Consider the following 23401-nt stretch of genomic DNA (forward strand, 5'->3'; position numbering starts at 1 on the left):
CAATATGATCTGGGAACTCTTTGGGATCCACTTTTATGTGTAAAGTGAGGAAATCAGACTACAAGATCTTTAAGATCACTGCCTACTCTCCAATTCAATGAAACAGTTGGGGAGGGGCAATATTCAGAGTCCTTCAGATTATGTCATCCAGGCATTTGATTACCATATCAATGCATCTATCTTATTCTGGAAAAATGATGCTCTAAAAGCAGGGTTTCTTCACTTGAAGTCCTTGCAATGTCAAGTGTGGCTGGGAGAAAAATACATTTTATTTCAATATAAACTTCTGTGTTTTGCTTTATGTTTATAAAAAACCTTGTTTTAAAAAGGGGTCCATTAGCTTCACAAGCTGATCAAGAGTCCATGAAACACACACACACCCATACCCCACCCCATGCACAAGTTAGGAACTTTTGATGTATTTAGTTCTAAACATGAAATATAGACAACTTTCAAGACAACTCATTGAGTTGGGTTTTTTAAAACTGTTTATTTTAATGCCAGCTCAGAAAGAAGAAATATTTGCTTGACGTTCCCACACATTTCCCTCTGCTTAATACTCCACACAGACTCATTCCCAAAGCCATGTTAAGAGTAGGAGGAAGTTCTGAAACTTTTTTCACAAAACACAAGAAATAATTCCTAACTGGTAATTCAACAGGTTTCCCAGTCAACTGTTACTTCTTTATAAATACTTGATGGCACACTTGGTCTTCACATGTCAACTCCTGCAATGTAAAAATGACCAGTTAATGAGGAACAAATAGACTTTTATTCCCTTTCAGTGCTTTGGCCTGTACTGTGACCCTTGATTTCTCAGGGAGAGATGAAGTGAGTGACCACAGGAAAAAGACTTTCAGAAGCATTTGTTAATGTGTTTTTCATGAATCCAGTGAACCAGCACACACTGTGAGGCTGTGATGATTAGGTTCTGATTGGAAATTGAGCTTTTACAACTCTAAAAATGAAAAATGCATTGAAATCAAGCTCTAATGGTGGGATTGCTGATACTGTATGATTAAAACAACATGGTGTAATTTATTAGAAGTAATGAAGCAACCTAGAAGGTAGGAAATAGAGCAGGAAAAGCTTTTAAAAGTGAAGGGAGAGGGAGAAGCTGCTCAGTAGAGTGATGTGACTTCACTCCATTAGGTCTTGTGTTTGTAAGGGAGCTCAGTCCAATGTGGGAGGTAGATAATTAGAACTTTGCCTGAAGGAACTATTGGCAAATTTTGGATTTATGTTGCAGAAAGGTATTAAAACCCTGCCTGTAAGCTGACTAGGACATTGGTTTTGGTTTAGTTAGAGAAAAACAGGCTTTATGTTACTCATAATGAACCTTTGAAAGTGTGAGAGAGATATGGAATCTTAGAATTTACACAAACATTGGAATTGAAGGGAAAATACAACCCCTTGGGGCAGAGATGTTTTTGCAATGTTTTTAATATGCAACATCCCCAGAAAAGGAGAAAAGAAAACCATTTTATATTTATCTCTAATTCAGTAAGCTGTGTGAATGGTATTTCTAGACTAGGAGTTATGTGAACTATTCAAAAAAAAAAAAAAATGAGGCAGCTAGATGGTGCTGACATGGAATCAGGAGAGTTTTGAGTTCAAATTCTGCCATAATGACTTAATAGTTGTTTAACTCTAGCAAGTCATTTAGACTCTATTAGCCTTAGTTTCTTGAGACTAATACAGCAACATATCTCACAAAGTTATTATAAGGATAAAATGAGATACACTGAATGTAAAGCAATTTGCCAAAATTAAAGCACTTATTATTAATTCTTTCTTTAAGAAAATTGAGGAGAAACTAGATGGCACAGTGGATAGAACACTGGCTCTAGAGTCAGGAGGATCTGAGTTCAAATGTGGACTCAGACATTAAACTACTTGTGTGACTCTGGGCAAGGTATCAACCCCAATTACCTTAAAAACAACAACAACAACAATAACAACAACAACAAAAAGAAAACTGAACCCTGAAAAGTAACACTGCAAAACTGAAATATAAATGTTTGGTTGATACTAAACCCACAAATTCCCTAATGGGCACAGAGAAGGCATCGTGGCACTTGGTCTTATTTGAGTTTTATTTATTCAGTGCCTATTTTACAATTGATTTACTTTGCATCTTGTATATACTTATGTGTACTACACACGTACATGTTCTTTTTTCTCATCCCCCAAGTTCCTTTAGTATGAGGACTATTTTTGCCTTTTTTTTTTTTTTTTTTTTTTTTTTTGGTATCTCAAGCAATCAGCACAGTGCCTGTTGTTGATTGGTTGAATGGTTGGAGATTTCTCTTTGCAGATACTACAAGAGCTTGCCTAAACTATCCACATAGAAAAAAAAAAAAAGCAAAAACAAGTGAAGAATGAAGATTGTTTACTCTCTAGATTCTAAGGTGCAGGTGAATGGACAACTTATAGTGCACATCCATCTTGGCAAGACAATGGAAACAGATAATGGAAAGAACCTCTGAATTGTACAGGATGGGAGGAAGCCTGCATAACTTTTGGGAAATTGCCCAGTTCTTTTGATGACCCCAAGTGGTACAGTTGAAGAATAATATAGTCTCTGAAGAAGTGAAGTTGAGTCACACCAGAATTCAATGAAAAAATGAAGGGAAGAAAATGTGGGAAATGAGTTGACCATCAAACATTACCTGAAAGAATTATATAGGGGAACTAATATAATGGTTGTCACCATAGAAACTTGTGACTATTAAAAAAATCGATTAATTACATAGGGAGAATGAATAATATCTGCACAACCCAGGGGGCTCCATTGGTATCCATGAAATTGTGGATGGTGTTGGAGAACTTCCCATGGAACTTGACCCCTTCTGAGTACCTATGTCTTTTAGCAAAAGACCAGAGCCATCAAAGGGTTCAGCTCCATTATATTTATTCCGATCCAAAATCTTGCTACACAATGTTAACATAATTCAATGAATGTCCCTAGTATGTTGAGTTGACCTATGTTAAATATATGGAAAGATGATAACTGATATTCATGTAGCACTTATAGATTCGCAAAACATTTGCAGATTATGTAATTTTATCTTTACAAATCAGGGAAGTTTGTGTTATTATTAATTCTAATTTCATAATTAATTCTAATTAATTCGAACTCCACTAGTTTATTGGGGATTGAGTGGAGGATGGTATATGCAAATAGAAAGTATCACTCTAGTTTGATGTGAGGAGGGATGTTTAGGGGATTAGCTGATGAGAAGTTGTCTGGGTCTCCTAGCAAAGCTGGCGAGAATAGGGCTTGAAACCATTACATCGAATTTCCAGTCCCTATATTTTTGCCCACCTGCATTTTTGATTTCCTTCACAGGCTAATTGTACAATATTTCAGAGTCTGATTCTTTTTGTACAGCAAAATAATGGTTTGGTCATGTATACTTATTGTGTATCTAATTTATATTTTAATATATTTAACATCTACTGGTCATCCTGCCATCTGGGGGAGGGGGTGGGGGAAAGAGGGGAAAAATTGGAACAAGAGATTTGGCAATTGTCAATGCTGTAAAGTTACCCATACATATAACCTGTAAATAAAAGGCTATTAAATAAAAAATAAATGAATAAATAAAAAGAAAAAAAAAAGAGAATAGGGCTTGAAAAAACTGGAGCAGACAGAAGAGACTTTTCCACAGTCACAAAATTAGTATCTGAGGCTAGATGTGAACTTGTATCTTTATGACTCTAAGTCCCATCTTTTATCCACTGAATCATCTAGCTGGATGCACATACCTAGGTTGGAATATGAAATACTGGAGGCGGACCAATACCTAACAAAGTGCTTTCCTCAGAGCATGAAGCTTCATAAATAAATACTTGCAGTGTTAAAATAAATTGAAGAAACACATCTCTTTTTACCAAAAGTAGAAGCTGCTTATTGGCATTATATATTTCAAATTTTTGATATTGTAAAACTGTTATGATAGAATTTTGGAGGACCATTAATTAGGGAAATTTGAATAAGGCATCAAAGGGAACCTGGAGGCTGAGCCAGCATTCTAAGCCAAGCTTTAGGGCTTTGGATATATCAGTCATCTCCATTCTACAACAAAACTGAATGTTGAAAACAGTTGAAAAGGAAAAGTAGGCAGAGTAAAAAGTCCAACCCAATGTGAATAGCTTCTAAAAGGAAATCTTTGAATTCTTTAGCTAGTAGATAGAGGGAGATTGCATAAGATATTTGGACATCTCCCATGATGTTGTCTACCCTCAAAGTCATATATTTACTAGTGAGACTAGACCCATATGCTAGTCTAGACCCACAGGAGAAAAACAAAACCTTGCTGAAGAATAACAGATATTCAAGATAGGAAAGAAATAAGAAATGGGTAAAAGCTCAGTATTCCCTAAGTTGTGCTCGCTATGTCATTTTGTAGCTAAACAAAAGTCAAATTAGGATGTAAAATCTATACTTTGTCAATTTATGTATCTTTTAATTTTAGTTTATCTTCCAAGAAAGTTCCTGATATTTTCTCAGCTTAATAAAAAAAGAAGGCTTTGTCCACTCTTAGGGCAAGAGAACCAGGAGAGCATAGGAGCCTGGAAGTCCAGGCTTGGGTAGTGGAAGCAGTTCTACCAGTCCCTTGAGTAAAATTATAAAATGGAGGCTAATGGAGAAAACTTCAGAGAATAAAAGATGATGAGCACAGTGGTGGTTGTGATTGTCACTACTTTTTTGCTGTCACTCAGTCTATATCAAACTCATTCATTTTATCACATTGAATTGAAAAAGGAACAATTGAATTCATCAACCAGATTCTGGATTCTCAGGATACTAGCAGCTATTTTTTACAATTTAATTTTCCCCTTACTAAACTGACTAGATGTTTTATGATATGTAGATATAGCTTCTCTCTGACCAGGAGAATTGCAAAATGCTTACTTGTAGAGTTTTTTTGTTGTTTGTTTTTTTCAATTATTTTCAATTCTATCTGAATCTTTGTGACTCCATTTGGTGTTTTCTTGACAAAGATACTAGAATGGTTTGGCATTTTTTTCTTCAGTTCATTTTGCAGATGAGGAAACTGCAACAAACAGGGTTAAGGAACTTGTTCAAGCTCACAAAGCTAGTAAGTATCTGAGACCAGATTTGAACTTAGAAAGATGAGTATACTCGATCCACTGTACAACATAGCTGCCATCTGTAGAGCAGGCATCCTTTTATATCTTTTGATTATTTCCCAACTCTCTCCTTTCTAGCTCTGTTTCTAATTTGTTGCATGACTTTGTATGTCACTTTGCTTTTGATCCCTAGTTTCCCTCATTTGTAAAATGATGGTATTGCATCTCTAAGATTCATTGCATGTCTGAATATTGGTGATTCTGACTCTTCTCTCTGTTCTGTTTCTGATCTCTCTTTTTCAGACAGCAGGATATTTCTGCCAATTCTCCTCGGATTTGCCTTAGCTCCATATTCATTTCTCTCTCCAGATCCAGATGGTCTTTTGCAGGTTCCTTGCTCTTCTCCTTGAATCTTAGATTCTTAACTCAGCAGTTAGAGCTTTAAAACTAATGCAACAGTTCACAGAAACTGCTATCAAGATTGTTTCCTATATTCCCTTGGGCAGGATAGAAATGGCTTTCTGGTCTGTGTGATGATGTGCCTTTGGCTGGAACTCAAGAAAGTAGAGTGGGACTATTGTTTTGTTTTGTTTTTTTCTTGTTGAGGAGTCACACTGGGTGAATACTGTGGCTTATTATTGAAAAAATATGGGGACAGTGAATGAAAACCACTTCTTACCAAGTGCAGTTTTCCTCCTTCAATCCATTGCTTCCATCCCCGGTTATTCTTCTCTCCTTTCTGCACACACACAAGCTTATCCCCATCCCAGGTCACTAGAGTCTGTAAGAGAGTTAGAGCAATCCAGATAAGAAGGCCTAGAACAAACTAATGCAAGATGACTGCTATAATTCCTCTAAGATATTTCAGTCATTTCTTCTTTTCACTTTATCTTACTGATAAAGTCTGAACTTCGGGTATTTAAGCCCCTGACATTTTAAACCTATTATCCCACTACACACACTCCAATCAAATTGGTCTAAACACTGTCTCCCCTACTCCCTCTTCCTTTCACACATCAGACAGTTTATCAATTCTATCTGGTCTCTGTGCTTTTGTTCAATATTCTCCCTGTATTTAATCCCCTTACCTTTCCTTTCTACCTATCTGGGAGCAAAGAGTCATAAAGTAGAACTAGAAGGGGCCTTCGGTCTTATCTTGCCCAACTTTATTTTGCAGGTGAATAAACTGAAGCCTATGGAGTTTAAATGATTTTCCTAAGATCAGAAATGCAGTAAGCACCAAAACCAGAATTTGAACCCATATCCAATGATTATCATTTCAGCATTCTGAGGTGAGCCCTCATTCTATTAGTTTGCCTCTCTAAATCTTACTTAACCTTAAAGGCTCAGCTCCAGATCAAAATGCAAAACATCCTCAACCATTTATTCCACAATGTCTCCTTTTGTTGATTTGCTATCCTCTCATTGGATGTACCTTATTGTGAGAGGAATGTGGTATAGTGTATAAATGACTGTACCTGGAATCACATTTAAATCCTCCCTCACATACTTACTAGTTGGGGGTAAAACATTTGTGTATTTTTTAACCTTGGTTTTCTTATCTATAAAATATGGATGATAACTTACCTCATAGGATTGTTGTTACAATCAAATGAGATAATAAGTATACTGTGCTATTAATAATAGATCTAGAAATGGAAGCAACATCAGGGGATATCAAATGTAACACCTTCCTCAGACAGTAAAAGGAAACAGCCCCAGGAAGTATCAAGGGATCCCCTAAGGTGATACAAGCAATGAGATTTGCATCCAGGATCTCTGATTCCAGAGATGGTACCATGACTACTAGGTAGTTTTATTATTATCACATGTATCACACATTATGATTCATGTTATCTTTTCATATGTTCTTGTTATCTCCTCAGCTACATTGTAAGCTTCATTAGAGAAAGAGTGTTTAATCATTTTTTTTTTTTTTTGCATCCTCAACCAATTACAATTCAGACCATCTAATACATTGTTTCACAAGCAATAGAACTCTATATACACGCTGGTTGATTTTTCTGATTTTGTTGAAATGATATTTTATGTAAAAGACTGAACATTTGACTATATTATTAGAATTCCTCTAATAATAATATTCAATAATGATAGTTATTTTGAATAAGGAGACCACCACCACCACTTATTATTTCAAGAATTCAAACTAGAATGGTCAGTTTCAAAATTATTCTAAGCAGAAAGTAACTGGGTATCAATGAATCATAGGAATAAATGCAATATTAATATCTTTCCTTCAATGTGAAACAGACAGTAGGAGGGAGGGTAAGAAACTCTTTTAATAGCATTCAATATACCACCATTCAATTCATTTTTATATGGCACCCTTCATCTCCCATATCACAGAACACTTGAAAGAGACTCAATTATCTTCAAAAGAGCAGATGGGAAAGGAGGTTATAAACAGAGATGGAAGTCAGAATCTTGCAGGAAGAAGATAAAGGAAAATCATTTCAAATAGTGCTCAGAGAGCTGGATTCACATATAGTCAGAGTAGATGACTGCCCACATGTGTAATTTGAAGGGTTCCAGGAAAGGCATCCTTCCCCAAAATTTCTCCCCACTGTCCTGTTGGAGTGTCTAAGATCTTCACCACTAAATTTATTCACTTGTATTAGGGCAATGGATAAAATGCACACCCTACCTGGAAAGGGAACAGATGTCTAGCCATTATTAGACATTAACACCTTAGGGAAAATTAGGTCACAAGATTATCAAGTCACTTAGTGGGTCCTGAGAGAAAGGAATAAATGAAAATGACTATATTAGAATGAGGAGTAGGATGAAGGAAAGATATGGAACACAGAAACTTGTTTAGACAAGCCCGAGCCAAGTGCTGCCATTAGGAGCTCTGAGTAGCATGAAGGCAGCATCTGTGCAGAAGAAGGAAAATTGATATTAAAAAGTAAGATAAAAAGAGACACTGCAATCAAATTGTTTTACTTTTCAGTTTGTCCTGGGACTAGTTTTAGGGTATTTAAAAGATATGTACAATGGAGAGCAGGATAGAAATATGCTACCAATTTGTCCTTGCTCTTAAGAAAGTACTAGACCCTATAACTAGTCCTCAACACAACATCCCTAGTTTACTCTGTGACTTCAATATATGCTGAATGAGGAAAGCATGAGGAGAGCATGGAGCAGTACTGTGTTCCTCCTATAAAGAATAGTCTGATTTGTGTTTGTTTGTTTTTTGGAAACAGAGAGAGACAGAGACACAGAGAAAGACAGAGACAGAGATAGAGAGACACAGAAAGACAGAGAGATAGAGACAGAAAGGGGCAGAGAAAAAGAGACAGCAGAGTCAGAGAGACAGAAGTAGACAAAGGGAAGGGAGACAGAGATAGATGGAGAGACAGAAACAGAGAAAGAAAAACAGACAGACAGAGATAGAGAGAGACAGATAGAGATTGAGACAGAGACAGAGACAAATAGAGAGAAACAGACCCCCCACACACACACACACATACACACCTGCATTTATAAAACACTTAAGACACTTTAAAGTTGACAAAATACCTTCCTCACAACTCTCTGAGATAGTATGATTAAGCCACATTTTACAGATGAGGAAACTGAGTCTAAGACATTTGTAATGAATTGATTAGGGACAGATAGCTAGTAAAGATTGAAAGTAACATCAACCCCATTCTTCCTGATTCTAAACCTGGTCTTCCATTTTCTTATGCTGTCTATAATTCAACACATCTGACTTAGATATACATACCATTTAGGCAAGCAGTTACTCAGACTATGTATGTATAAGATCAGTCCTGTTAATATCATTTGAAATTCTATTTATTTCATTCTCTTTCTCCAATATTAATTATGCCTAAATGAATGCAAGTAGGCTTTGTAGCATGGTGGATAAAGTGCTGGGCTCATAAGCATCAGATCCCACTTCTGACACTCACATCTACACAGGATCCTAACTTTAGAGTTGGAATGGGCATCTGAAGGCATTTAGTCAAACTTCCTCATTTTGCAGATGAGAATATGAGGCTTGGAGAGGTCACATGACTTATCTATGGTCAAACAACTAATAGGCCCCTTAGGTCTTTGCTTCCAAGTCTGGCACTTTCTCCACTACATCAGCCACCTCAGAATGATGCTATCGAGCAAGTCACTTAACCTTTACGTGCCTTAGGTAACTCCCTAACATTCATCTACTTATCATGTTCATATAGTGTCTTGTGAAGAAACATAGTTCAGGGATAGAGTGCTGGACTCAGAATCAGGAAAATCTAGATTTGAGCCTTCCATGTGTTACAAGCCAATCTCTAAGACATAACTTGCAGAACAACTGGTAACATCCCCTCACTGGAAGTTCCCCATAATGATGAAAATATGCATGATTAAAAATAATAATACATGATATTTTGTGTTATATAAACATGTACACATTTATATATTCACATATATGTGTATATTGAAGAAATGGCAAATTCATTCCAGTATCTTTAACAAGATAGGGTGATGAAAAGTTGGATATAAGTGAACTGAACAGCAACAAATCTGTATATACTTATAGATATATGCACATGTGTATATAAATTTATATATATATATATGAAAATGCACACACACAAATACATAGAAGTATATCATTGTGCTCTCAAATTTGAGAATCTGCTTTTGAAATAAAGAGGCTTGTAACAAATATCCTCAGGCAGAACCTTCTAATAAAATGGATAAAAAAGATTTTTGCCCAGGAACTCTGGGAAAATCCCTATGTATCCCATTTTGTCTCTAAAACTACCTTCCTTCCTCCCCCTCTTGTGATTGTTGTACGGAAAAGAGAGGAGATACTGCAAAAGGGATTTCGTGTGTTTGACAGGATTAGCAACTGATATTGAGGGTGGACAAGATTTAAAAGGAAGAGAGTCTATTAAAGGCTGAGGAAGAGACAGGATGGCTATGAACAGATGGAATAGTCTCACCATCAGCAAAAAATTTTGGAAAATTGATTATTCTGAAAGAAATGGAGAGACTATGTTCCATAAGAGATACTAAAAGAATAAGGCTAGAGGACTGGCCTAGTTTCTAGTGAGCAGACAACCAGATCTGAAGAAGAATGGAAATGAATTAAATGATATATAATATTCATTTTGAGGTGACATTAGAACCGAAGAATGATGCAAATACCCAGGCAAGTTTTGGCATTGATTCTGATTTCTGATTAATTAGCTTTCAGTCTTCATAACACAGTAACTCTTCATCTATCCAACATTATAGGAAAATGATGTTTCCTACAGAAGTGAATTTTCAAAAAAAGGGTGGGGTGGGAAATGAAACATGTTTTTTGTTTATTTGTTTTAGCTTTCTTAAATAGAATTCATTAAACAAAATAGAGCTTTTTCTTGGTGCCTTAGGATCTCATCACTTGTGTTTTGCAAAAGCAGACTCCCATGTTTCACACATACTTCCTCCTCACCTACACCTGTTAGAAACATTAGGTTCCTTCAGACCTTGGCTTAGATGCTCCCTCCTAATTGTATACTCTCTCTCCTGAAATTACTTTGTTTTATTTTTTTAAAATCTCTTTTGTACACATGTCCACCTAATAATATAATATATTAATATCATAATATTATATTAACAATTAATGATTACATATTTCTGCCTACACCCTGAAAGCAGGAACTGCTTTATTTTTGTCTTTTTATCTCCTGGGTCTTGTATGTAGAAGGTACTTAATAAAGGTTTGTTGAATTGACATGTTTGTTGAATCACTATGGATTTAAGTCATTTCTCCACATTGTACATAATATAATATGATGACTTCTGGGACTTAAGACCCATAGAAATATTTATTCCTTCAGTGAATGGATGGTCTTTGACTGCTGGATTTTTTATATTTTATTTCTGACTCTTTTCCATACTGTACCATGTTGCTACTACTTTGAATGTATTACCATGTTTTACATATGATTGTAAGGGTAAAGCTCTATTTTGTAAGGGTCTTAAAGTCCTACCTCATCTACAGTGTAAAGAGTAAGAGCATTATTACCATTAAAAGCCACTCTAAGACTTTCTTTAGTTATTTGAATTATTTTGAGATTCCCAGCTCTGATGGTGGAAAATATTACTAATCTGCCCTTGGAATAAGTGGCTTATTTATTTACAGATATGCACATATACACATATGCTTATTATTTATTAATACATACATAGCTACACATAATACCAATAATGCAATAATGTATGGCTATATGGCTATATGCATTTTTGGATGTCTTGTTGCTGTTCAATTGTGTCCCCTTCTTCCTGATCCCATGCGAAGTTTTCTTGGCAAAGATCCTGGAGTGTTTTGGCATTTCCTTCTCCAGCCCATTTTATAGATAAGGAAACTGAGGCAAATAGGGTTATGTGACTTGCACAGGGACACATACTAAATATCAGGCCAAATTTGAATTCAGAAAGATGTATCTTCCTGACTCTAAATTTAGTGCTCTATCCATTGTCACCTAATTTCTCACTATATGCTATACACTTTGCTAAGAGCTTTAAAAAATTTTATTTGATTTGATTCTCACAATAACTCTGGGATACAGGTGATATTATTATCCATATTTTATAGATGAGGAAATGAAGACATAGTTAAGTGATTTGTCCAGGGTATTACAGTAAGCACCTGAGGCTGGATTTGAACTTAGGTTCAGATGCATCACCTACTTACTATAGAGAGATAGATAAATAGATAGATAGAAATATAGAAATATGCATCTAGAAATATATATAGTTATATAGATATAGACAAATATACATGTGTGCGTATATTTATATAAGCATACATATGTTTATATATATATATATATATATAAATATATGTGCATTCATATAATTCAACTATGCTACCAAAATACCATATAAAACATATGTATAATATTATATATACATACACATACATATGTACATATACATATATATTTTATAATCTAAAAATAATCAGGAAATTAGAACCAGGTTTTTAATTCATGACCCACTTTTGCATGAGCAACACCATTCATAGCAAAAAGAGAAAGCTTCATCTGCTCCTATTCATTGCTAGCATCAAAAAATCCTGCTTCCCCCACCCCGATTCACTTAATTGTTCATGTTATTTTCATATTATGTACCAGACTAGCTTGACCTTCTATTAAATACTGTATGAAATACAAAATCAAAACCCAGGCTAATACCTTCACATGTCTGTTATCCAGTCCTTTAGTGTGCTCATCAAATTCAACTCCAACAGTGAAATCCAAATCATAGTTGCGGAATGTGCTATTTGTTTTTGTCTTGAAGTTATCACCATTTTGTTCGATTATCTTTGTTTGAGTTAGGTGCTTGGCAATTTTGCGGGTGGCAAAATCAATATCTGTTGGCAAAAAGAGCTGTTGAGTTTACAGTGCTCTAAGCAAGATCATTCATTTCTTTAACAAGACCAAACATTCAGCATCTATAATAAAGATCATAGTCAGGTATCTTTCCATTATTTATAAGCTAATTAAGAGTTGTCTATCACATAAAGGGGTTGGAGGGGTAATGGAAATAACTTTAAATATCTTGAATGTTGAGTGAACTTCTTGCAGCAGAAAACAAGAAGTTCATAAATTCTTTTTCTCTTAATGCATTAATTCTGAAAGCAAATTGGACGATTTATATGAAATAGTGAACTGAATGAACTCAAAGCTAGGAAGACCTAGATTCAAACCTAGTTTCTGACACATATTGGCTGTGTGACCCTAAGCAACTTTTTGAGTCTTTCAGTGCTCTAAGCAATTCTAAGATTTAGAAAAGGTTCCATGATTTAGAGAACCTGCCTTGGGAGAGGAAGTTTCCTCACTTGGGAGTTTCTTATACCAATGAAATCAAAGGTCCAGTAAGTACTTTCTTGCTCACAGTAAAAACTTAAATGATTTATCTATCATCTCTCTATTTCTGTCTCTCTCCCTATTATATTTAGTGAAGATTTTCTACATTGTTAATAGCAATAGTACACATAGTTTGCACTAAATAATTAGTTCATTTATATAATGGTGATTCTTAGCAAATGAAAATATTTGCATTTTCAAAAGTAGATATAAAATCTATATGTCTTGCAATTTATATATTAGTCAGTCAAATTAACCTAGAACTTATGCCAATAACTCTGGTCATATCAGAATTTTATGCACCACTCCAAGTCTTCAGAAATGCTATTAATTAGACAATAGTTTTATAAGCATTCATTAAACACTTGCTATATGCCAGGCATTGTGCTAAGCACTGGAAATAAAAGAAAGGAAAAAATAATAATAATTCCTGCCCTAATGAGCTTACAATCTAATGGAGGAGACATGAAAAAAAAATGTACAAACAAATTATGTACAGTTTAAATAGGAAATAATTAACAGAGGGGAAGAAGATACTAGAATCCAGGCTTTCTGTAAAAGGTAGGCTTTTAGCTGGAACTTGAAGGAAGGCAGGAAAGCCAGTAAGCAGGCAGAGGTGCAGAGGGAGAGCATTCCAGGCATGAGGGACAGCCAGTAAAAATACCTGGAGCTGAAAGATGGAGTGTCTTCTTTGAGGAACAGTACAGTAGCCAGTATTCCCATTAGGAATAGAGAATAGCTTATAATTTGTTTATTGTTCTTCCCTTGTTGATTTAGTTAGAATTTGATTTCTAGCCAAATATAGCTATTAAGTCATATTTGCTATAGCAAATGCTAAAATACATATATTTGTATGAGTGAACTGCTCTAGAATATTTAACCAACACATAAAAACTCCTAGCTTTCTTCAAAATAATTACCTAGCAGTGTCTCATTTTTTAAAAAAAAAAACAAAAAACAAACAAACAAAAAAAAACTCTGGGACTGACTATATAGTATGGACAATAATGATTATGATAACAATGAGAAGAGTTTGAATTTTTAAAGTTATTTTTTCCAAGAAATTAAAATATTACACCAACACTTTTAAACACTATTATTTCATCTAGCAATAAATAGATAAAGTGTTATTATATTTATTGAGAAGCTGAGGAAATAGTTTAGCATCTAACAACAACCCTGATAATAAAATATTCTTCATATCTTTCCTTGTCTCACCTCCCATTATTCTTTTACATTAAATTATTTATCCTTTCTCCTAATTTCAGATTATAAAATTTTAAGATGTGAGGAGCCTGAGAGTTCATGGAGTAAATAAATTCATTAATAAAAAAGTGTTCTTTAAGAAAAGGAAACTAAGATGAAATAATTTGGCTAAATTCATACAAGTAGTGAGTACAAGAAATGAATCTGATGCTGTGATTTCTGAGTCTCCACCCATTTACCTCAGTAAAACTGGAAGAGATGTCAGATACCTGGTAGTCAATCTCTTCCCTTTTGTTGTTGTTGTTCAGTCATTTTCAGTTATGTTTCATTCTTAATGACTATTTGGGGTCTTCTTAACGAAGAGATGGAATGGTTTGCTACTTTCCTCTTTAGCTCATTCTACAGATGGGGAAACTTAGGCAAACAAAACTAAGTGACTGGCCCAGCATCACACAGCTAGTATCTGAGATATTCCTGACTCTAGGTCTCATACTCTAACCATTGTATCAGCTTGCTGCCCCTTCTTCATTTTATCGACTTAGAAAATGGAGGCTCAGAAAAGTTATTACTTCCCCAAAGAGGAAGATGAGGTAGTAAATGAGAGTTCAGATTCCAAATCCAGGTTTGATTCCATTGAATAATACTTCCTTATGTCAATGGGTAATAAAAGCAAAGAATAGAAAGGGTAACATATAAACTACTGTAAAGAGTCTCAAATGACAGGGTATTCTATAGACCAGGACTTCTTCAACTTTTTCCACTAGCAACCTCTTTTCACCCAGGAAATTTTTATATGACCCCAAGTATGTAAGTATATAAAATAACTAATACAAATCAAATAATTACTGATAATGAATCATACTGTCATGATCCCACATTCAGTTATGGTTGTGATCCACAGCTCAAGAAACTGGGCTACAGACAAGGGTGAGCCAGTGAAAATTTTAATTAGACTATGACATGAATGCAATGCTATTAAAGGATGACTAATCTGACCATGGTACCATGTGGATTTATGGAATAAGAAACTAGAAGTAGGGAGGGAAGTTAGAGAGAGAGTTAGGGTTAATAGTCCAGAGGTGAAATGGATAAAAGTTAAATCAGGTTGATAGAAACAAGAAAGGAAAGGGAATGACAGATTAAAGAGATATAGTATTATGAAATGTTAAGAATTGGAAGGAACTTTGGAACCCATCTGTCTCTAAAGTCCTCATTTTTATGGATGAAGATCACATAAACCAAGTAACCTGTTGAAAGTCACTCAGGAAGAATGAAAAGGACTTGGTAACTAATTGGATAAAGAAGAAAAAGTCAAAGGTAAAGATGATTTCGTTTTTATGCCTGGATTCTTTTACTCAGGAAAATGATGGTGCGATTGACAGGACAGAAAAGTCAAAAGAGAGAGCAAGCTTTGTTGGAAAGTGTGATATTAGATATATTAAATCTTAAGTGATAGAGAAACATCTAATATGAAATGCTTATCAAACAGATAAGGGGAACTAAAGTTCCAGCTCTGGGAGATGAAACTGGTGAGAAGAATAGAACCAGTAGAACTCACCATAAATATTTGATTATTATTTACTAAGGAAGTCTAGAAACATTTAGGAAAATGTCTCTGATTTTTTGAGATTAATTTTTTAAAGAAAATGACTTTGTTCTTGGTGGTGGGAGCAATATGTATCTTTAGACGGGGCTTGTTTTCTGCAGGTGTTGAAAATGTCAAGATTTACGTGTTTTAGTTTGTCTTAGGAAAGAATGATAAAATATACACAAATATACAGAAGTATACTAACAAATAAGGGGAGATTTTCCTGCAGATCTACTGAATGTCATGTCTATCTTTGTCTATTGTTTGTTTTTGAAATAAAAGATAATTTTATTAACAGTTCATGGCTGATATTCTTTGGTAAGTTCACATACCATCCAATTACAATTAGAGGTACCTTTATCTGAAAGGTAATCATCTTAGTGACTGCTAAGAAAAGTTGGTCAGGAAAAAAATGTGTGTGAGAATAGAGATGTGAAATGTGGCAATTAAACATCCTAAGAAGCAGCACTTCGATAAACCCAAATGACTAATATGGGATGGTGACCTTGGTAAGGAGCCTATTAATAACATATGAAATATCAGTCCAGGTTACCAATGCCCCCTTGAGCCATTGATATAGCTTCCTGGTCACTTAAATGCAAAAAGTCAGAATTAGAGGATTCAGTAACTTATTCCTCATGCTGCTGACCAGCAGACCAAGAAGGCTACATCATACAATGGTACATCCTTGTGGAATATCCTTTTCCCTGTTATGACAAAGTAAACCTCCTCTTGTTAATAGTAAGGTAATCTATAGTGGGCAGCTAAGTGACACAGTGGATCGAACACTGGGCCTGGAATCAGAAAAACCCAAGTTCAAATCCATTTTCAGACACTTACTAGCTGTATGACCCTAAGCGAGTCACTTAACCCTGTTTCCCCAAGTTTCCACATCTGTAAAATAAAATGGAGAAGGAAATGATAAACCACTCCAATGCTTTTGCCAAGAAAACCTCAAGGGGGATCATTAAGAATTAGATATGACTATAAAATGATTAAATAAGATCTGCAAATACCTTATTTCATTCTAGTTTTTAATCTGAAATAACAGACTAATCTCCATCAAGCCTAACCTACAACATTTTTCTATCACATTTATGTTGATGTTCCCAAAAGACATCATGTTCTGGGCTGGCTGAACCATGGCTCTTATTCCATACAACATGCAATTTTAAAATGATTCTGGCGAAAGGTTTCGAATTATTCTTGAACAGTACTGGAGTTGCTCTACTCTTAAAAATGTCGAAGCTTAAAGATATACTGTCTTGGCTTATGTACCTCCTCTGTCTTGTTGACATATGAGTGTCTTTATTGTTTGTCCCTCCCCTCATTGCCACAGGGACTTCTGTGACCCATCTGAATTATAATTCCCCTTCTTTGGAGGTTTATTCTTTACACAGATGGATGAAAGTTTTCTTACTCTTGCCATCACATGCCATCCCTGCTCAACACCAATTGCTTCCCATGCCCACGGCTCTTTCTAAAACAAGCCCCAGCTGGAGAAAACACACTTTAAACTCTTTAAATTCTCTGTCAGCTATTTAGGAAACTTCTGGTTTAAGGAATTATCCAGTAACATTTTGAAGTATCACAGCCTGCAGGGTCAAAAGAGAAATAAGGACACAAACAGTCTCTGGGACATTTTTGTACCTCTAATATTTCTATTCTTAACAGCTAGTATTTATGTAGCATATTCTAAATAGTTCATTTGGCTTGCTTAACATTGGACATATGTCAATATCAATATATATGTGCATATATATTGATATTGATGTGTGTGTATATATATGTGTATATATATATAAAATCTACATCCTCCCCCCCCAAAAAGAAAAACACATACACACACTGAGACAAAGAGAGAGTGAGAGAAAGAGAGGGAGAAGAAAGAAACCTTCTAAAATATCTGTTGTTGCCTTTGGAGGAAAAAATATCTTTTATTGAATAAAGTGATCAAGTATTTTGGACTGGTGCTTCCTTTAAAAATCCAGTGAAGAATATCTTCTGGATTCTAAGTATTCAAAAATCTTCCTTTGCAGGAGACAGGAAGGATATGAAAAGGACAATATTTATATCTTCACCCATAATATTCCTCTGTTCCTGTGCTAGAGCCAAACAATAAAGAATGATGATGTCTCTCTCCACCCTCTCTTATTTTCCCTGACTCCCCAGTGCAAACTTTCTGTTTTAAATGGGCCAAATTCTCCTTATTCACTACTCTTGGTCAGATAATTCCTGTCAACACCACATTACTCACACTATTTTCCCTTACCTTGAATCATCTTTTACCTGTATTCTTTGAGCCCCAACTCCATCTCTAGCTCCTTAATGAAACCTTCCTCATCTATTTCAGTATACTTTGACCTGTTCTTCCACTAGCATTCTGTAGAACCACACACTGACCATATATTTAATGCTGGAAGTGATATTAAAGGTAATTTTGTCTAACCCCCTCATTTTACAGTAGAGAAACAGTTAAAAATGATTGCTTGACTCTGATCATTTGAAACAATCAAAAAAAGAAAAAAAAAAAAGAAAAAAAAAAGCTGATACAATCACTTGCTCTTATCCAAAGCTGCTGTCAGACTTCTGGATTTTTTGTCTATATGATTCAAGGAAGCAGTTTGACTAAATGTTTCATCAAACTGAATGAAACCATTTTGCCATTATATAGACACAGTCTTAGTTGCCTAGCAGGCCCTATGAACTGAGGCCCAAGACCTGAGCTCCAGTGAGCTGTGCTATTCAAAAATCCAAGGAGCCAGATGGGAGAAAGGGAAGAGATCTGGTCTAAAATGAAAGGCAATGGAGTATAGTAGAAAGAGTGTGGGACTTTGAGATTTGAGCCCATATCCTAGCTCTATCACTTAAGAAGATCATAAATTCATATTGCTTAATTGTGCAACCATAGGCAAGTCACTTATTTTTTGTGAACCTGTTCCTCCATTTGTAAAATGTCTGAAATGTCTAGATCATCTAGAGGCCTCTCCCCTCTACTCCAAGATGAAAACAGTTTTTCATCATTATCCTCAAAACAATATTGTTATATAGCCTTTAAGGTTTTTAAAGTGATTCCCCCCCCCCACAACACTATTATTATGACATAATGACCAAAAATTGTTCTCATTTTGGTCTAGAGAGGAGAAACCTGTGGGAGAAAAACATCTTCAAGATCATCCTTACTCTTATAACTGCACTAAAATTTACGAGGAAGTTAAGCACTAAAAACTGGACATAACAGCTAGCTACCCAATACCCAAGAGGAAAAGACCCTCATGGCCTTGTCAAAATTGAGATTCAGACTTTATGCTGGCCTTTCTCCACATTCTGCTTAGTAGGCATCTCAAAAAAAGGCACGTAATAAAAATTAGTTCTTGCCTCTGGGTACCCAGGAAGGAACCAAAATTATATACCTCTCTCCCATGACTCAAGCTGCCCTGGTCATGCCAATATCCACTGCCAGCTACAATCAATATTTCCAAACAGCTCCCAGGGACTCTGAAAATGGAGCTCTATGCAAATGAAAACATAGTATGGGTTTTAAGTTGTTTTTTTTTTCTTTTCTTAGGGAGTGAAAAATGGCTTGGCCTGATAGCCACTCTTTAGCTTTTTCCCATGTGAGTTAATCATGTCACCTCCCACTTCCTCAAGAAAATGGCACCAAATTTTCTATTGGAAGCTACATGGTGCTTCTAATCAAAAGGAGAGGGAGGTTTGACTGAAACAGCTGATTACATCCTCACCTCCCCCTCCACACACTTGAACAGAATCATTTTGTTTTTCCACTTACCAGAGGGAATGGTTCTCTTATTTGGTATTTTAGTCCAATAGTTATCAAACATATTTTATCCGCTTTTATGGATTAAAGTTATCTCTGAACCTGATTTATAGCCAGGAAAAGTGAATTTAGATCTCAGAGGAAAGAATCTAAAAGCAAGCTATTTCTGAATAATATATAATTCTTGTAGCTGCCACACATAGGCACCCTCCAAAAAACCTAACCAGGAGAGACTTTATTGAAGCGTACTTTTCATAGCTGCATTCTGAACAATACAAGTCATAAAATTGATCTATTGGTTGGCCACCTAATATGAAAATGCTTTGTAATGGGCTGGTGGAAAAAGCTAAGGTTCCTGTTTTAAAGGGCAGCTCTCTTTGTAAATTAAAGAGCCCAGATCCCTATGTACTCATCTTAAGAGATGTGCGAACATCCAGAAGCTCAGCTTAAATGGGCTTTGAACCTGAACTCCTTAATACTCAAAACATCAACCATCTTTAAAATCATGAGAAACAGAGTGGAAGAACAATCTTCTTCTTATTTCCATGCCATTTCTTTTTGCTGCTAACACATTTAGAGAAGGATTATATATTTAGAATTTTAGACTGAACATGCTCTTATTCTACCATCATATTCCTAAACATGTAGACATATTTACACATCAACACATATGTCCATACATTCTCACATGTATTCATTACATTCACATACACTCACACATACTTACACATATATTTACATGCCATGCAGTTTAAATAAGGTTTGAAGGTCTCAAGGCTAATAATTAACAAAGGAAAGATTCAAATCCAGATCTTGTGAGGTCAAGTCATAGGATGGTAGAGCTAGAACTAGAGCCTAGAAAGCCCAGCCATCTCATTTTACAAATGAGAAACTGAGGTATGAAGAGATTAAGTGATTTGCCTAGGGTAACATAGCGAGAAAGTAGGATTTTAACCTCAGTTTTTCTCATTCCAAATCCAGGACCCTACTCATTAGTTGATGTTATCTTTCACAGTAAGTGAAATCTATGATCAGAATATTAGAAAGCTACAAAACAGTTTTATATCTGATCTGAAAAGAAGGATTAATAAAAGGAAGGGATGCTTCCTTTTTTTAGGATGTATCCCTTTGTCCTCTATCCTAGTGTCTCACCTGCTTCTCCCTAGGAAGAAATAAGAATTTATTAAGCATCTACTATGTGTACTACATACTTCACAAATATAATTTGATCCTCACAACAACCTTAGAAGTTTAAATATTATTACCATACTATTTTCGATTGAGGAAACTGAGGCAAATAGAGGCCAAAGTAAAACAACTAATAAATGTCAGATCATATTAGAAGAACTGTTCTACTACTTCTAGACCCAGACCCAGCTGCCCTAGATGTCCTATTACTCATCCTAGCCTAAGACAAAGAGAAATTGGGTTGCCCCAGTAGCTATTCACTTTCATTCCTTATTTTTTTAGTAGATTGTAAACTCCCTGAAGGCAAGAATTTTCTTATCTAAGCTTCTCATCTTCCTAAACATTTAGGGCAGGGATTTTCAAAGAGGCAAGAGCTTTTACCATATACCAACATGGACAGGAAAAACTGTTTGGATAGCTAGAAGGCTTGCTAGATATTACAGCTATAGTTTTCCCTGGTTTTAAGATATTTCTCCCAAATTAAGATCATCACTTTTAATCCCATTACTGTGCTGCTAATTCAAGTCTTGACTAACATCTCCTCTCCCCACTGAGTGGAGGGCTGGAGGGTAGAATACAAACTTTTTCTATTACTTTCATTTATGAAGGGCAGAAATTAGACTCAGCTCCATTCACTTTGCATCTATTGTTCCCTCTGGTTTCAACTCCTTGGAACACATACATGACACATCTTACTTTCCTGCCTTCTTTTATATGTGACTAGCCCCACCCCCATCTCCTTTTAGATTGCTAGATCCTTGAGGGCAGGGACTATACTTTTTATTTTTTGTATCCCCAGAGCTTAGTATAGTACCTGACATGTGACAAGCACTTAATAAATGTTTATTGAGTTATTTTGCCCAGTATGCACATATTTAATGATATGCTTTTTTATATATAAAAAGAGAGATGATTTTTATAGGCTAAAGTCTGCTGCCTATTTTACTTTTTTTGAATTAGAGAAAAAATTTGATTTTATAGAAGCATTAACATTTGTGGGCTAAACTGTGTGCACCAAAAAAAACACATCTGAATTTAGCTTGTGGTCCTGTTATTTACGAGTTGCCCTAGGACATACATACAAGTTCCAGCATATGTTTGTATCGTTGCTTCTTAGGATGCACCTGGCAATTCCCATTTTAAAGATTTTCTTCCTACAGTAAGGGCTGGGCTCACACACAAGGTAGCTTTGATGTGAAGAGAACTTGGAACTCTTTCACATCCTCCTTCAATCTCCCCCAACTCACACACTCACTCTGTCTGTCTGTCTCTCTGTCTCTCTCTGTCTCTCTCTCTCTCCCTCTCTTCTTCTCTCCCTGTCTCTCTCTATCTCTCTCTCTGTCTCTCTGTCTCTCTGTCTGTCTGTCTCTTTCTGTCCGTCTGTCTCTCTTTCTCTCCCTCTTTCCTTCTCTCTCTGTCTCTCTCTGTTTCTCTGTCTCTGTACCTCTCTCTCTCTCTGTCTCTCTGTCTCTATGTCTCTCTGTCTCTCCTCTCTGTCTCTCTGTTTCTCTCTCTCTCTGTCTCTCTCTCTCTCTGTCTCTGTCTCTCTCTGTCTCTCTCTCTCTCTCTCTCTCTCTCTCTCTCTCTCTCTCTCACACACACACACATACACACACAAGCACAAACTTCTGAAAAACTATTCCCCACCATTAACTATAAGGAATGAAATTCCTTTTTAAAATGTGAATCCCCTTTAGAGTGGAAACTAGTCAAGTTCCAAATGTCTCAAGGTGACAGGAATTTCAGATCTACCTACCTAACTATAGGGTCTGAGTTTAGTATGAGGGCCCCAGTGTCCTGCAACCCACTTTAAGAACAGATTGGCCCTAGAGAAGGAAGACAAGCTTTACAGACTTGGCTCTTTTATGACTAGCCAGATCAGCCTAAAAGATTAGATTAGTGGGATCTTTTATATATGGGATTAAACTCATCTTTTTAAATTGATTGCAATAAAAGAAGAAAAAGGGCTGGAAAATAATAAATATCAAACATATAACACTTTAAAATTGTGGATAGCTTTACATACATTCTTTTATCTGACTGACCCTCACAATGATCCTTTAAAGTTCTATAATCCATATAACTTATTTATAACTATAGTACACTATAGAAATCATCTTTGGAAAATAAGGAACAGGTTTATGGGGGTTTTTTTCTCATCCAATTCCTTCTTCATGAGACAAGAAACTAGATGTCTATAGTAAATTGCAAGCATATTATCCCCATTTGACAGATGAGAAAAATCAGACCTAGAGAAGTATAGTGACTTGCCTTGGCCTTTATTTTTAATAGGTGTCTAAGGTAGGATTTGAACCTGGATCTTCCACTTTGGACAGCCGGGGCTCAGGCTATACCATGATGTTATCAGAACTGAGATGCCAAATGAAGGTAGAATAGAAAGATAGCAAAAAGTGGCATCACAAGTCCTGAGTATGAGTGCTGACTCTTCCACTTGAGCAAGGCACTCAAGCTTTCTGGGTCTTAGTTTCCTCATCTATATGATGTAGGGGTGGGACATAGATGGCTTTAAAAGTCTCTTCTAGCTTTAAGTTTATGATCCTATGAGTACCTCATTTCTTTTTGGCCTATCTCCTACTCTAGTAGACACTGACAAATTCATTTTCATATTATTCCTTTGGTGAATATAGATTATATTCTATCATT

The 23401-nt window shown here is 35.6% G+C and overlaps 1 protein-coding gene across 3 annotated transcripts in view; it reads right to left on the bottom strand.

The window, feature by feature from the left end:
- Positions 1 to 476: 476 nt before the first annotated feature.
- RBP2 (retinol binding protein 2) overlaps positions 477 to 23401 on the bottom strand; it is a 66274-nt gene continuing 43349 nt past the window's right edge. For all 3 annotated transcript variants that reach the window (XM_031959820.1, XM_012544622.2, XM_031959821.1), the window contains 3 exons: positions 12303 to 12481; positions 5780 to 5881; positions 477 to 728 (listed from right to left, as the gene is read on the bottom strand). In XM_031959820.1, the coding sequence (XP_031815680.1) occupies positions 678 to 728; positions 5780 to 5881; positions 12303 to 12481 (332 nt within the window). In that variant the 3' untranslated portion in view covers positions 477 to 677. The remainder of the gene's footprint in view (positions 729 to 5779; positions 5882 to 12302; positions 12482 to 23401) is intronic.

Source organism: Sarcophilus harrisii, chromosome 3, assembly GCF_902635505.1.
Source record: "Sarcophilus harrisii chromosome 3, mSarHar1.11, whole genome shotgun sequence".
In the NCBI taxonomy this organism is placed as follows: Eukaryota; Metazoa; Chordata; class Mammalia; order Dasyuromorphia; family Dasyuridae; genus Sarcophilus; species Sarcophilus harrisii.